We start from the raw sequence: 15,189 nt of genomic DNA on the forward strand, positions 1-15,189 counted from the left end.
AGAAATGCTAGCAAATATTCTGTAGTTTTAAAAACTAAGGTTTCACTATTTATATCTCAATTACCTTGTCTTAACCCCATCTTCAACGCCTGACAGCTCTCCAGTTCTTTCCTCTCTCAGGTAGATGGCCAGTGATCTTTTTCATACTTGTAATATTTTTTCTATTATTCACTCTGGTTTTATTTATTTAGCTTTATGCTTGCAGTTTTTGAAAATATTTTTCCCCCCAGTCTTTTTAGGCTCTACACTTCTCCCTGTCTATGTGTCTGTCTTAGCTGGTTATTCATTTAGATAAATTTGAAGTCTTTTCTGATAAGTTTTTATTGGATGATGAGGTGGCAGAAAAGGAGTCATTTCCAGAGAGCCACTGACTTGCTCCACTATGTAAGAGAAGGATTAATGTTTAGAAGATTTCAAATGGCTGCACAGTGCATCCTACTGCTCTGACTTTGAGGACATTTTTCTCTGTTACAGCTGGCATCATCTGTCTTATAATTTATGTGAGGTGAACAAGCTGTTTTAAACCTGTAGGCTTTGTTTAAACAGCACAGTCAGAGATTTATGATGTGTACTCTTGAGATCAATGTAACCTGGGTATCACTGTTAGGTGTTTACCTCAAGCTTTCCGTGAGCCTTGTTTGGAGTGAGGTTTATGCAATGTATGTATTGAGCAGGGGGTCACAGCTCAGACAGTTTGTGGATATTATCAAAAATGCTATCTCCCAGAGACAATTCCTGCCTGTTTAGCTCTATCTCTTGCAGTTACTATCAGAAGGTACCAGGACTGAGAGAGTCTCGAGGTAGTCTGTGTGTAGAGGAGTCAGGCTAGAAGATTTTTGTAGCTGCTGTTTTGTCCTCTCCTTTATTTATGTTGCATGTCAAGATACAGCAACATTATCAGTGAGTGGCACCTGGAGTGTCCAAGCAGGAGGTGGCTTGCCCTGGTGACACAGATTATCTGAGTCCATGTATCACCTTCCTGCACCTGTATGTGCAGGAATCTTTCACATGGTGCCATTCCTGAATGTCCAAATCTGGGTGTAAAGTCTTGGCATTGACAACCACGTTTACCTTCCTTACTGTGCTTGATAATAATCACACAATTCTTAACCCATAGTATGTACAGCCCTGTTGAGGGTAGCTGTGGGCTGGGCAGAGAAATAGATTTGTGAGTCTTTTTACAAGTGCCTGAGAGAAACAATCATCTCCAGCAGCAGTGGGAGCTTGATCCTGACATGTGCTGGTTGTTTTTGTGCTGCCTTAGGGATGGCAGGAGGGGACTGGGCATTGTTAAGCTGCCATCCCTTATCTGCTCAACATCTTCAGGGAATGCAGCAATGACCCTTCCTCCTGGCACACCAATCTACATCAGGTGACAAAGGGGAAAGTCCCCTTGCCTCTGGACTTAGACACAGCTGAGCTCTTCTGGGAGTTTTCACAGAACCCCATGGGAATTTTGCTTCCTCTGCCCAAGTTCTCTTTGTGTTGTGTATTTGTCTCTTTCTCCCGTTACTTCCTTCCTGCTGTGCTGGGCTGTATAAAATTACTACATTGGTCACAACATAATTGCAAAACATCAAGAATTTATTCATTTCCAAGTAGCATAGAGTCTAAAGTTAGGCGCCACCTTCGTGTTTCTTCATTCTCATTTTAAATCAAGCGAATTTATATACATGTTTTCAGACATCTGTATAAATTATGCAACCATTCAGGGAGTTTCCTGTTTACACACAATATTTCCAGAAGCACTCAGAAAGATTCCCACGTTTCTTGTACTGTTTCCTGTCCTTGATCAAGAAGCGTCCCAGGAAAGCGTTTCGAGGATGATTCCCGTAGAAAGTCTGAAATCAAACAGCATTGGAGAGGTTGCTGCTGGGTGGTTCCCAGAGGGAAAGTACACTCTCCACTGCCCCAACCCTTCCTGATGCTCTGTGCTCTGGCTGGGGGAAGGAAGGGACTGCCCAGTGTAACCTCTGTTTTGCATGTCCCACCAAAACTCATCCCTGTGTTCTGCGTTTACATTTAATTCAGCAGGAAGTGAACAGGGATGGTGTTCTCTGTGTACATTAAGGTTCATAACAACTCTGATTGTACTGTGTAACCTGTGCTGGGGGTGGTGGTGGTGGAAATACTGGTGCCTGGGCTGATGAAGCTGGAAATTGGCCTTTCCAGTTTTTCTAGGGGAAAAAAAAAAGGGGAGGGTTTAGAATTAAATGGATTATGTGCTCTCTCTTTTTTTCCATTTTCCATTTTTCCCCCCTCCCCTGCCTATCTAACTGCTAAGTGATTCCAGCTTCAAGAACACTCTGTCATACGACTTTAGTCTATACTGTTTGTGAAGTCTGTTGATCTGAAAGGATTTCTTGGTAACAATTCTGTGTAGTTTAGTCTTATTTTTCTTTTTTCAGTGACAGATGGTAATTTATTTACCTCTTTGATATTTTCCCCTGGGTTGTAGTTGCTGGGGGTGAGACCTGTTAAAGGAGAGACACAATGAAATGTTTTACTATTTAGAAATCATGAATTAGGCAAGTAATTCTCCTGTGCCATAATGCTACAGCTGACAGAGGTCTCAGACTGGGATGTCCAAGGATAACCTATTGCTTCCCAAACCATCCATTGCCACTGATTCTGCACTATCTGCAAGTACTGATGCTTTGTCAGACTGCTATTTTGTTCTGTCTGCCAGCTCCTCTTAGTCCAATCTTCTCCTTGCCCTGGTTTTGCTCTCTGGAAGTTTTGCAGCACTGATTTGGAGAATTCATGAGGTGGTGTTGAGCTGCAGGCATGGCTGCTCAGCAGGTTTCCCCAAAATCCCAGTTAACTGAATGACAGCTGTTTGTTGCTTACATATAGTGTTGTATTTTAGCAGATACCTGGGAGCTGGGGTGTGATATCTGTGGGAGCTGGAGGTGTGAACCATGGGCATCCTCCCATTGCTGTGCTAACTCCTCACCTGCTTTGCTGTCCTCAGTCAGTGTGCCCAGGAGCTCTGGCAGGAGCTGGAGCAGGGAGGTGCTGCCCAACCTCTCCAGGTTTAACCTCGAATCTTCATCAGCTGCCAAGGGAACAGAGCAGAAACAGGCACAGGGTGAATCTTTTGCTTTGCATCCCTGTTTCAGTGTCTCAGGGGATTTCTGATCAGGTTTGTTGGCCTCACCTGTCGAAGATTTCATGAAAGCACCAGCCATCCATCCTTATTTAATTATTATAATAGGGTATAGTTGGCTTTGTATTCCTTTCCTTCCAAAGCTTTGAGAAAAGGTATCTTCCTGATATTAATCTCAGGTTCTTCTTTCTCTGGCTGAAGTTTTGTTATGAAAGTTTTTGACCAAAAGCAGTCCCTCCTGTCACTTGAGGTACTCAACTTCTTTCTTCCACTACACAGCCTAGACTTGTATGTAATTTTAAACATTTTACTTTAGTTCATTTCTTTATCTACTAGTTCCTATGCTGCAGCTTTCCTATGGATAAAGACAAAACTTCCTGTTCAAGACCTATAACCTGCTCAGTTTTGCAAATGCTAAATGCAGAACAAGTTGTGGAGGGGCAGGAACAAAGGTAGGAAAACTTAACAACTTATTTTGTCAGCTGGGCTTCTTGGTGTGTTTCAGTCATCTCTCTTTTAATGTGTGTATCAGTACAGATGTTACTAGTTTTTCCAACACAACAGCTCGCTGGTAGCTGATAGAATTAATTTGTTTATGCATAAAGAATTCAGAATTCTGTGGCTGGCCTGTATCCTGAGGCAAGTTGCCAACAGAGCCCCTTAACAGTGCAATATTCCAGGTAACTTCTGCTTTTGTAATCTGAGCAGTAAATTTCATCTTTGCTATTACGTAGCAGACATCCAAACTTGTGGGCAACCAGAGGGTGTCATTATCAAACACTATTTGTGTAGATGAATATAATTTTGTAATTGTACTTGTAGGTGACCCTTTGGAGTTTCAGTTGTTCTGACCTTCAGGGATGGGTGTGACTGTGGAGCTCCTCACATGGATATGTAAGAAAATAAACTGAAAATAATCTCCCAACATTTAAAAAACTTGAACAAAGATCAGGAATTTGAAGAGGTAGGACATGCCTGTTATTAGTTCATTCTCTGCAAATAAAGACATTTGCAAAGGACAGCGGGGATTTCATTACAGGACTCAAAATAAGAATACAAAAAATTCCCAGTACTATGTGGAGACAATCTGTATCTCTGGCCATGGCTTATTCTTTAAATCTGAGCTGTGCTAGCTGGTAAATTTGCTTTGAGATTTAAAAAAGGAAAAACCCAACCCAAAACCAACCTTCTTTAAGACCGTTCCTTTTCTGTCTTCTCCCTCCTAGAGACTCTTTATATTAGCAAGGAAGATCTAAGAAGCACAGTGACTTGAACTTAATGTAATAATGGTTAGAGCCAGCTATGATGTGACAGATATTACTCATATTGAGTCAGGGGTACCTGTAAATGTAAATTACATTGTGGAAGGCTTGAGGAGATGCTGGCTTAGAGAGTCCAAGATTTTCAAAGCAGCCCGGGGACTACTGATACCTATAAAGCAGCACAGCAGCTGCTGCAAAGCAGGTAAGAACAGCCATTTTTAATAGTCAGCTTTATGCAATTACTTCTGGGTTGGTTTGCCTGTTCTTTCAGAGCTCATTTCAGAAAGTCTTCCAGTACCAATCAGGTCTGATGATAGTAACCTTCCAGATTCTGCTGTGCATTTTTTTCTGAGCCATTTCAAATTTTGAGCATTGCCTTACTCAAGCAAAGATTTATTTTTGCCTGGGCTGAATGGAATCTGAATTAGTGCAAACAAAAAGCATTCTTAATACATGGGAGTGTAAGAGAGATTTGCCTGTTCTTGATGTTTGCAATAGGTTCCCCCCTTTTTAAACACAAAATAGCTTATTTCAAAGGATAGAAACAGGAGAGACTGTACAGCCAAGTTTCTTTAAGTTACCCAATGCCTATGAGTGCTCAGACACTCACATTTGGTGCTGCAAGGCTCAGACACCTTTTTCTCCTCAAAGCTTCCTTTTGTTTCCTGGATCTCAGCAGGGGTAAATATTTGGGGCACCCAACCTCCCCATTGTACAAAACCAGCACCCACTGCTATGTCCCTTGTGCTGCTGGTGTCCTCCTGCTTTCCCCACAGCTGAGCAGCACAGGCAGGCCCCTTGGAAAGCACACCTGCTGCTTTTCTGGTTTGATGCTCCAACCCCTGCATGATAACCATGACAATCAAAAGACTCTTACCTGAGTGTTGATAAGACATCTCACTGGCATTGATGATGGGGAGAGACAAGAGAGGACAGGAGAAGCTGACGATAATGAGACAGCAAAGTATCAGTTTATTCATCGTTGCTGTGTTGGATGTTTCGTTGTGTCCAACCCTGTCACTCAGAACTCCTGTCTAGCTGTAGCCTCAGCTCCCAGTTTCTCCCATTATATAGCCACTCATGACCTCATAAATACCATCATGTTCTCTCCCCCCCTTCAAAAAAATACCCAATGAATTTATTGCCCATTGATTCTAAATGGAAACCACTTTGCATTGATGTAATTTTTCAAGGTAACAGTTCATAGACAATAAATTTACTGTCTTATAGCTTGGTGTACAAAATGGATATTATATCAAACCAAGCACAGTAAAGTTTATAAATCTGGCATTTAAAAAAAAGTAACTTTCAGTTATAAATCATGAGTTAACAAAGGGTCAGACGTTGGTTGAAATGACCAGGGCAATAGACAACTGATTTATGAGCCTTAGCAGTCTTGACGCAAAGCATCTGATATGAAATGCACTTTTTTTTCCCTTCTCTTTTGTGAGATGGATGAATGTGTTGTGTTGTATTTGTTGTGCCAGAAAAAAGTAAAAAAAGAAAGGGAGTTAAAAAAGCTTGTTAACTTACAAAGATAATACTAGGATAATTAAATCTTTTTCATTTGTTTTGCTCCCCCTTGCAGAATTTCACATCTATTTATTTGGGAAGGCCTCATCCAATGGTGCCCTAGAGAATTGTCTTGGCAGAGAAGTACAGCTTCCATCTGGAGACTTCTTGGTACATATAAACTACTTCGGGTGATGTTAAACACAAGTCCCTCTGTAGAGTGGAAGACTGTTTTCCATTTCACTTACCTTCTCTTTCATTTGGAACTAACTACTTAATTCTGAGTATGTTAGCAAGGTTTTTCCCCTGTTTGCCTATTGCTACCACAGGAGTTGCCTTATGTCATCTCATCACTTTAGTCCTTGTTCCCCTCCATCTAGCATATTTTGTCTCCTTTATTTACCATTTGATTTAGCATCTTACAGAGCAAGGGCTGACTGGACTGGTCCCTCACCTCCATCCTCTATGCAGTGTCATATCCAACTCTATAGAGTCTTGACAAAAAAGGTAAGTTTATGGCAATATTCTTCCCTTTTAATGGTAAGAAGATAATGCCTTTTTTTAATAAATTGAGGTTTGTTGCTTTTGTGCTTCTCTACTCAACTCTTTTTGTCTCCAAATGCTCTTCAAAATACTATGAAATCCAACTAATGTTAAATTTGTTTCCTTATGCTGAATTTTGTGATAAGTTTAAGTTGCAAAAGGTGTCAACTTACCTGCTTTTCATCTTTTTTTTTTAATTAGCATTTCCTGTCAAAGATTAATTTTTATTTTGTACATCCTGTGGCTCCTAGGACTAATTTCAAGTTGGCTACATCAGTCATATAGAACAGAAGTATTTCTGCTGCAGATCTAACTCCAGGGGAGCAGGCACCCCATGGGTGGGCTAAGGCTAAACACAGTGGGCTCCCAAAGAGGCTGAGTTTGGAAAGCACCTCTGGAAATCTGATATTCTAATTTCCTTGCTCCAGGCAGGGTCAGCCACAACAGTTGGTCCAGAACTGTGTTTAGTCAGGTTTGAATAGATCCACGGATGGAATGGGATAGAATTTCGAAACTGAGCTTGACAATGCCCTTGGCATCCGCATGAGAGTTCAATGCTGTGATCTGAGTGCACAGGTGGGGTATTGGAGAGGTGGGAAAGGACCTGCAGAGGTCCTGCCAGCCTAAACTTCTCTAAACTTCCCTGTGTGCACAGAGAGGGCTGGTATTTGGCTTGCCTTGACTATTGAACATATGCTTCAGGTATCTGAACTACAAATCCTGTTTCTCTGGACTTTTCTTTGCTGATTGCAACTTTTTTTTTTCACTTCTCTTTGATGTTTACAACAAAATAGTTTTCTACAGAATTAACTTAATGTGTTTCATTCCCCTTTCCCTGTGCTTCCCTATGAGAGAGATAAGTAGCAAGAGAGGAATTCTCTCTCCTCATCTGAGTCATGCAGCTCTTCGTTCCAAAACTGCAGACAGTAATTAGGTCTGATTTGATGCATGATCTCACTGTTGGTGCTGGATGCTCTGTACAAATGCTTCTCCTTCAGTGAACTATCAATGACAATGGTATTATCAATATTCACCCTAGGCATCCTCCAAGGAAAGCTAATGAAGCACTCTTACCAGCAACTGCTGTCCTTTGTCTTTCCTCAAGGAAGACTCAGCCTCTCCGAGCCATCGTGGAGTGCGTCATGCTCAAGTTGGGCAACCTGCCCGCAGCCTATTGCCTCTGCTGAGCTCTGAAGTTGTCACTTAGCCACTCTTTCCTCTCCCAAAATGTCAAAGGCATCTCCTCGGGCGACAGTGCCAACGTCATCATGCCAGGCAAGGAAACAGCTCATCCTAAACAAAGGTACACAGCCCCAGATCCAGGGGAGAGGGGAATCAATGGGAATGGCACTTGGAAAACATGGAAATTGATTTGGAACTCTTCTACAGTTGTTTGTGGGGAAAGTTTTCCAAGTGCTTATTTATGCTTATTTAGTCTTTGAAGTGCCTCAGGGCAGCAGTAGATAGAATTTGTTCAGTAATTTGTCTAACCCTACTACTGCAATTTATCTAAGACATAAATATACGTTAAACTATCCTAAAAGATTATCCTTCATTATCAGAAGAAACAATAATTCCTAGTTTAACATGATGTCTCATGAGGAACAAGTTACTAGTAAAGCCAGGACAGCTTTAAAAAAAAAAAAAAAGACTCAATGAAACCAATCACAAACATCCCCAAGAATTATCTACTTCTGTGTAAAACAGTACAGATGAAATGTGATCTATAATGCAACAGTTCTTCCCCCTGTTGCTAAGTGCTTTATGGCAAGCAAGTGTGAGTTGTTATTAGTCAAGTATTATGACAGTTGGCAAAATCAGGAATTGGAAAAGGTGTGATTTACCAGTAGCATTTGTATGAGGGACTTATTCAGAGGATGTAATTTCTAGTGTAAAACTTTAGTGTGAATTTAGTTTACAAGAAGAGAGGTGTACAGTAGAATGATTTTGTATTGGCACTGTAATTGCAGATGAGCTTGTTATTGTATGAATAGCCATCTCTTCCTTGAATTTACTACCATTTTTGACTTAACATGTTGCTTCAATGAGTTATACATGTTGGCTGGAAAAACATCTGCAAAGTTATTCATTTTTCTGGTAGGGCCTATTGTTATAGGGGTTTGGATTTTTTTGCTTTGCTGTCACTGCAGATATCTGTTCTTCTTAACAGCTAAAAAGTTTATTTTCACTTAAAGTTTAACATTTTAGCTGATTATTCAGCTATGTAACATGATTACCAGATCTATTTTGCATACTGAAATAGCTAATATTGTTAGATCATATATGCAATAAGGTGTTTTTTTTCTGCTACCAAATTACATTGCCCTATTTATACTATACCTTTTAATGTGTGCTGAAAATAGTCTGTTTGGAGAATAAGGAAGCCAAAGGAAAAAACTAGCCATAACCTGCTGTTAACATTTTTCTTGAAGATGCTTCCTCTGTTCACTGTGTGTGAGCTGTAATGCATAGGAGTATTTAATCTTCAGAATTTCTTTCTATGTTTTGTAATACTTCTGAGAGGTTCTGAGGTGGGTTGAAGGTGTGTAGGTGAGTATGTGCTTGCCTGGATACACACCCTGGTGTGATGAAGAGGACGGGTCCTTAGGTCTCTCTGAAGATTTTCTATTTTGCTACAGAATTGGCAAGGTCTAAAAATTCTTGAGCACAGGATCACAGCTGCCAAAACACTTCTCCTTTGTAGTATAGTTTCCACCAGTTGGAGGGGAAAAAAACCCTCTTCTCTTTGGCCCTGCTGGGCTGGCCCACTGTAGTCTGTGTATATTCTCCAAGTGAAGCTTGACAGACTGGTCCCTGGTTCCCCTGTCCTCTCAGCACTGCAGAATTCCCAACCTGAACCTTCATGCTGCCTGATGTGAAGGAAAGTAAATCTGGCATGACTGAGACTTGGAAATCCAACACGTCAATATCTCATGGGAATTGAATTCTGGATAACGCAGCTGCAAACAGAGGAGCAGAAACTAGATCTTGAAATAAGGTTTCTTTCACCAAAAAAAAAAAAAAGTAATGGAACTAACTATACAATTACAGTTTATTTTTAAACTGAAATTATGACAGCAGGGTGTGTAGGGAAAGAGAGGAACACATCTGCAGCAAGGCTGGAATTTTCTCTGTACCTATCACCTGCAATCTCAAGGTATCTCAAATAATCTGTTCAACTCGAATAAGAAATCATGATCTGGATAAAAGCAAAATAAAAACTTCTTTATTTCATTTTTCTGGTTATTACACTGGTCATCAGAGAAAGGAGCACAAAGCAGCCTTGCTGAAAGGCACAGGCTGTTGGTTAGCTCTGTCCATCCTCCTTTCACCAGCCCCAGCTGCAGAGCAAGCAGGAGGCTTGGGCTCATTTTGGGGGAGGCACACACCTTTCTGTCACACTGCTGCACTTGGAACTGGTAAAATTTCCAAATCTGAGTTTCTTTGTTGCAGAAAACTCTGTCACGAGACATTTTCACGGTCTTCACAAATATTCTTCACAAAGTCTTCTTTACAAATATTTCAGTAATGCGGGGTAGTCCGAATCAGCTCTGAGCCAGCCAGCGCTCCAGTCCTTTCTCCCTGAGGTGGATGAGGAGTGTGGGGGCACAGAGGAGTTGGGAAGAGCAGGGACAGGAGTTGGGAAGGACAGGGATGGGGCCAAGCGAGCTCAGGCTCCCCCCAGACTCTATGCCCAGGCTCGGGGGGCGCTGCTCTGGAGGAGCCACTGCGGGACCTGTGTGGGTTTGGGATGGGCGCAGCTTTGGGTTTGGGAAGGGTCCAGGGTCGGTGTGGGTTTGGGGAGCTGGGGATATGTGCTTGTGTTTGGGGAGGTCAGTGTGTGTGTTTTGGGGGGTCGGTGTGTTTGGGTTTGAGGCTGCTGGTGTGTGTGTGTTTGGTGAGGTTGGGGGGGTCATTGTGTTAGGGTTTGGGGGTGTTGGTGTGTTTGTGTTTGGGGGGTCAGTGTGTATGTGTGGCTGGGTTTGGGGTTGTTGGTGTGTTTGGGGGGGTCAGTGTGGTTTTTGTGTGTGGCTGGGTTTGGGGTTGTTGGTGTGTTTCTGTTGGTGTGTGTGTGTTTGGGAGTGTTGGTGTGTTTGTGTTTGGGGTGTCAGTGTGTGTTTGTGTGGCTGGGTTTGGGGTTGTTGGTGTGTTTGTGTTTGGGGTGTCAGTGTGTACATATTTGGGTTGGGTTTGTGAGGGGTCAGGGTGTGTTTGGTTGGTTTGGGGGCTTGGTGTTTTAGGTTTGTGGGAGCTGGTGTATGTTTGGGTTTAGGGGAGTCAGTGTGTTTGTGGTTGGGTTTGAGGATGGTGGCTGTGTTTCTGCTTGGTTGGGTTTGGGTTTTTCTTCATTTTTCTCTTCTGAAAAAAGGTTTTATCTCTGTTACCTTCTTGCATGCACCCATGTTTTCAGCTAAGTGACTCTTATTTGGTTTTTTGAAGAATGATTCTGTATAATCAAGAGGCTTCTTACTGTGGAGGAAGTACCCATACCATGTATTCCTTAGACATTGTTTTTTCTTGGGTAGCTTCACTGGTAGGAGTCAGCATCACTGCAGGCACTGGGAGTGTATTGGAGGCTCAGCCTGCTAAGGAGCAGTGAGTGGATCAAAGCAAAGGAGACAGGTCAGGACAGAGCTATTATCCAGGAGTGAGTCTTGCATGAGGGCTGTGATCTGCTCTGCTCTTTCCTTTACTGCCACCGTCTGCCTTCTGCTATCACCGCTGCTCTCTTGGGTTTTCTAGAAGCACTCAGGGCTTGTTCTCACCATAAGAAGCTTGGAAGACCTGCGTTTTTATGTCCTTTAAATCTCTGAAATCAGAGCTAAAGCATTTTGTGCTGGCTTTTGGCCTTGACAGGGCTTTTATGTAGCAGCCCCTTTGTTAGTCCTTTCTTATGCCTTGTTCTATTTCATGTTCTAATTTACCTTTCCTCTCTCTTCCCCCTCAGCTCCTGTCTCATCTCTGGCTGTCACATTCACCACTGTTGCAAAGAGCTGATGCCAGTTCACTGCCTCTTGCCTTGGCTCTCTGTGCAGAGCTCAACCTGCAGCTCACACTGCGGCTGCACACCAAGCTGGCTGCACTAAGTGTATCCCTCAACAGTTTTGTCAGCAGTCCATGGTGTATTTTTCTGCTTAAAACAATAACATAGTCTTCCTGAGGTTTAATTTAGGTTGTAATAAAAAATTATCAAGCTAATCCTGCTGCAGAAATAGGTGTGATTGCTGCATACTATGACATTTTTCGGTCTTGTTTTGTTCTTAAACTTACAGTATTCATTATTTTTTTAAGCAGAGTATTGAGGAGTTTTCCAAACAAATTATTTCCTGGAGGCTGCCTACACAGACATGTGTTCAGCTGAGGATTTAAAGGAATCAATTCCAGCTTAAGATTTCTGTCTCCTAGGGCTACAAATGTAATTTTTTCAAAAACTGGTACTACTAATGTCAAAAAGGGAAGCAGCAATTCACTGCTGATTCTTTTCTTAGTACTTTGGATGATGGAGTGGGCAGGCCAGGCTGTTGTACTTTCTCTGGCCCAGAGTGAAGAAGTACAGAAACAGTAAAGTAGCAAATTGCAAGAAATGGATAAGGCATAAAAATCATAAAAATCACCTTCCAGATTTCCCTGCCTGAGACTAGTTCATACTCTGTTAATTGCTGGTGCTCTGACTCATTTAGTTTCTTACTACAAATCATTTAATTGGAGACTTAGTAATGTTTTACTATCTGCCCTGTTTCATTTTCTAAAAGAGCTAGAGGATAAGGACTTTAATCTGCAGGGGTGATAGAACAAAACAGTTTTGTCAGAGGTGTCCTTGTGTTTTTAAAATTTTTTTTTCTATCTAGCTTTTCACATTTGGTGTACTCATGTTCTTCCTGTTTTTATCTCAGAGGCTTAGGATTACTTATCACTCCAATATCCATAGCTGATATCAGAGGGCAAATGTCAGGTAGTTCAGTGTGTGGGCAGGAGCCACTGACTAATTAAGAGGAATGCTAATAATCATTGGCATTTAGCTGTCATCCACTTAGCGTAGGCAGTAAATGAATGGCGCACAAAAACAGACTTTAATTTTTTTACTTTGTTTTCTGGCTGCATAATCCCTTTAATCCTTCGCTATCAGAGTTTTTTCTTAATTAAATGGAATCTCTGCAGGCTCAGTGATTCACATTTCAGGGCAAATATGTGTATTTAACGGGGGAGGGTTGGCATAGGTCTCACTGGGCAACTTGAGGTTTAAAACAGTTCTTCCAAGGTTGTTTTGTAAATGAATGTGTTTTCCTTGGCAGTCAGCCGTGTAGGATCTCCATTGTTTAAGAGCTATACAATAGTAAACTATACTATTATACATACTACATGTATGTATAATCACAATAGTAAAAGATACAGTGCAGTTTTTTCCCATTCACCCTTCCTGGAGAAAAGATTTTTTTTACATGCAGGCAGGAAGGCTGCTTATCCTCTGTGTTAAAAACCAGACAATTTGGCCACAAATTCTATTCAGGAAAGGTAGCAGAAATTTAATTGTGATGACAGTGTTTTTTTTAATCTAGTCACTGACGATCCCTAAATTTTACTATGTAGCACTTTGTAAAAGCAAAGAACAAAGTATTTTAAAACATTGCATACTGACACCATTTCAGCTTCTGTGTTTACCACAGAAGTAGCAAAAATAATAATAGCAGCCCCTTGTCATATTATCTACCTTTGGCTGAATTTTACTACCTTCTATGGACTTTTTTTCAGGAGACAAAAGGATAACTTAAAAAGGAAAAAAGGAAGGTACAAGTATGTGGGTTTTTTTGAAGATGTGAGCTTCCTGACAAACTTAATTGATGAGTCTGATTAGTGCATTTTCATAACATGCTGCCAGAAGTGGCTTTACAGTGGTCTGCTACAAGCATAACAAAAAGGAAGATTAGGCAAGTTCTTTAGTACTTTTTTTACTAAATATCTGTTTATGAGGGGTCTAGAATGGGAGCAAACTTCTAAAAGATTTGTTCTATATGATCACATGAAGGTAAATAACACACCACGCAAGAATGAATGATGTTCAAGGAAGTACATGATTCTATGGCTGCAATTTGAATTTTTTATAGACAGCCACAATTCCTAGAATTTGAATATGGTATTAATCTGAAAATTACTAAACATTCCAACTATCTTGGTATTTGTAGTGGTGCTCTTGTTATCAATTGGAATGTCCTGCTTGGGTGCTTGGTGGCAAAACAGATGAATTCACCTGTATTTATTTTCAGTTCTGTGAGGACCAGATGAAATACAGCTGTGCTGTCAAAGTTTCTGGGGGGTGAGCACACTGTGAAGTCCCCTGATCTTTCCTTTGCAATTGTACCACGATTTATTTCACTTTCCAAAATATGGTATCTTCCAGTCTCTCCTTGGTTCTTATTTATAAACATGTTTGCTTTTAAATGTATTTGAAGTATTTCATAGAAGTATAAATTAGCCAATCTCTTCTGCTGCTTCTGTGGCCAGGTGACGTGCATCATTGTGAAATGCAAATGTATCATCTGCACATATTTGACAACAGATGTTTGTGCCAACAAAATCTGTTTATCATTAATTCAGGACTCAGTACTCTCAAATGACACAAGTCACAGGTAAGATTATCCACATAATTCTTTGATTGAAAGGTTGTTTCTAACATTTTATTCAGAATGTACTTTTGTGAATGACTATTCCCTGAAACATTCCAGAACTCCAGTTTTGGTGGAAATGTGTCCTTGCTGGTCACTAAGCAGATTTATTTCTGCTTCAGCTATGGTACAGAAAAGAAGGGGTTTGCACTTTATTTGAAGCATTTAAAAATATATGCAGAATTTATTAGCAACATGTAAAATTCCAGTTGTTACCTCTTTTTTTCTAAGGAAAAACCACCAGATATTTTGAGTTACAGGATGTGTACATTAATTGTTTACATTATGTAGACAAGCAAAACTGTTCTTTTTATCTTCTTCTAAGATAAAGTCAGCAGTGACTAGATATAGTTAATGATGCAAAGGTCACTCTTTGATTTATAAATAGATAGCTTTTTAAATAGTTTGGGGCTTTTCATGTGTCCTGTTCAAGCCTTCAAGTTTGTGATTCTGTCGTTAATAAACACTCGGTTCTCATGGTTTAAAGTACCAATAGAGAGAAGACTTGAGCTAGGGATAAAATAAAATCAGTTCACAATTCAAGCTTTTTATGGCACTTATTTTCTCATGATATAAAACTTAGTATTTTATATTTACTTGTATGCAAGTTTATCAAAATGTGTAAGTGTGGCTTGGTGAAAATAATCTGCTATTGTAACCTGCTGAATTAAGAGATGGCTTGCTGTTGTTCAAATGCAAAATCACTTTCTCTTGCATTGAAATCAGAGAGGAGAAAATCACCCTTAACTGTTTTCATTTTATTTTTTGAATAACATTTACTGAAGTAATAAAATATGTGAGGTTTGTAAATGGTTAAAAACAGTGTTGCGAATGTGGTGACTCAAACACGCATTTGCTTTTTTCTCAAGACCAAAGTTAAAAGTGTTTGATCAGACAAGATATAGTGTCTGATGAAAAAATCTTTCCAACCTCAGTTACAAAAACAGTACCACAAAGATATCACATTTCCAGCTGCAATGTACATAAAGTTTGTCACCTGGAAGATCAAAGCTGAATGATGTAGGGCTGAGTGTGGTGCAGTCCAGCTGCCAAGTAACAGCTATTTCTAAGTTCAAGTCAACCACAGCTTCTCTCAGTGTTT

General features: G+C 40.6%; 1 protein-coding gene across 1 annotated transcript; it reads right to left on the bottom strand.

The window, feature by feature from the left end:
* Window positions 1-1,123: 1,123 nt before the first annotated feature.
* Window positions 1,124-7,830, bottom strand: UTS2 (urotensin 2). Its single transcript, XM_021534283.4, has 4 exons — window positions 5,249-7,830; window positions 2,957-3,058; window positions 2,431-2,474; window positions 1,124-1,841 (listed from the first exon to the last, which is right to left on the bottom strand). Exons 1-4 carry the CDS (start codon window positions 5,349-5,351, stop codon window positions 1,725-1,727), a joined length of 366 nt encoding a protein of 121 aa, XP_021389958.1. The 5' UTR covers window positions 5,352-7,830; the 3' UTR covers window positions 1,124-1,724.
* Between the last annotated feature and the right edge of the window lie 7,359 nt (window positions 7,831-15,189).

This window comes from Lonchura striata, chromosome 21 (assembly GCF_050655825.1).
Source record: "Lonchura striata isolate lonStrDom1 chromosome 21, ASM5065582v1, whole genome shotgun sequence".
Classification (NCBI taxonomy): Eukaryota; Metazoa; Chordata; class Aves; order Passeriformes; family Estrildidae; genus Lonchura; species Lonchura striata.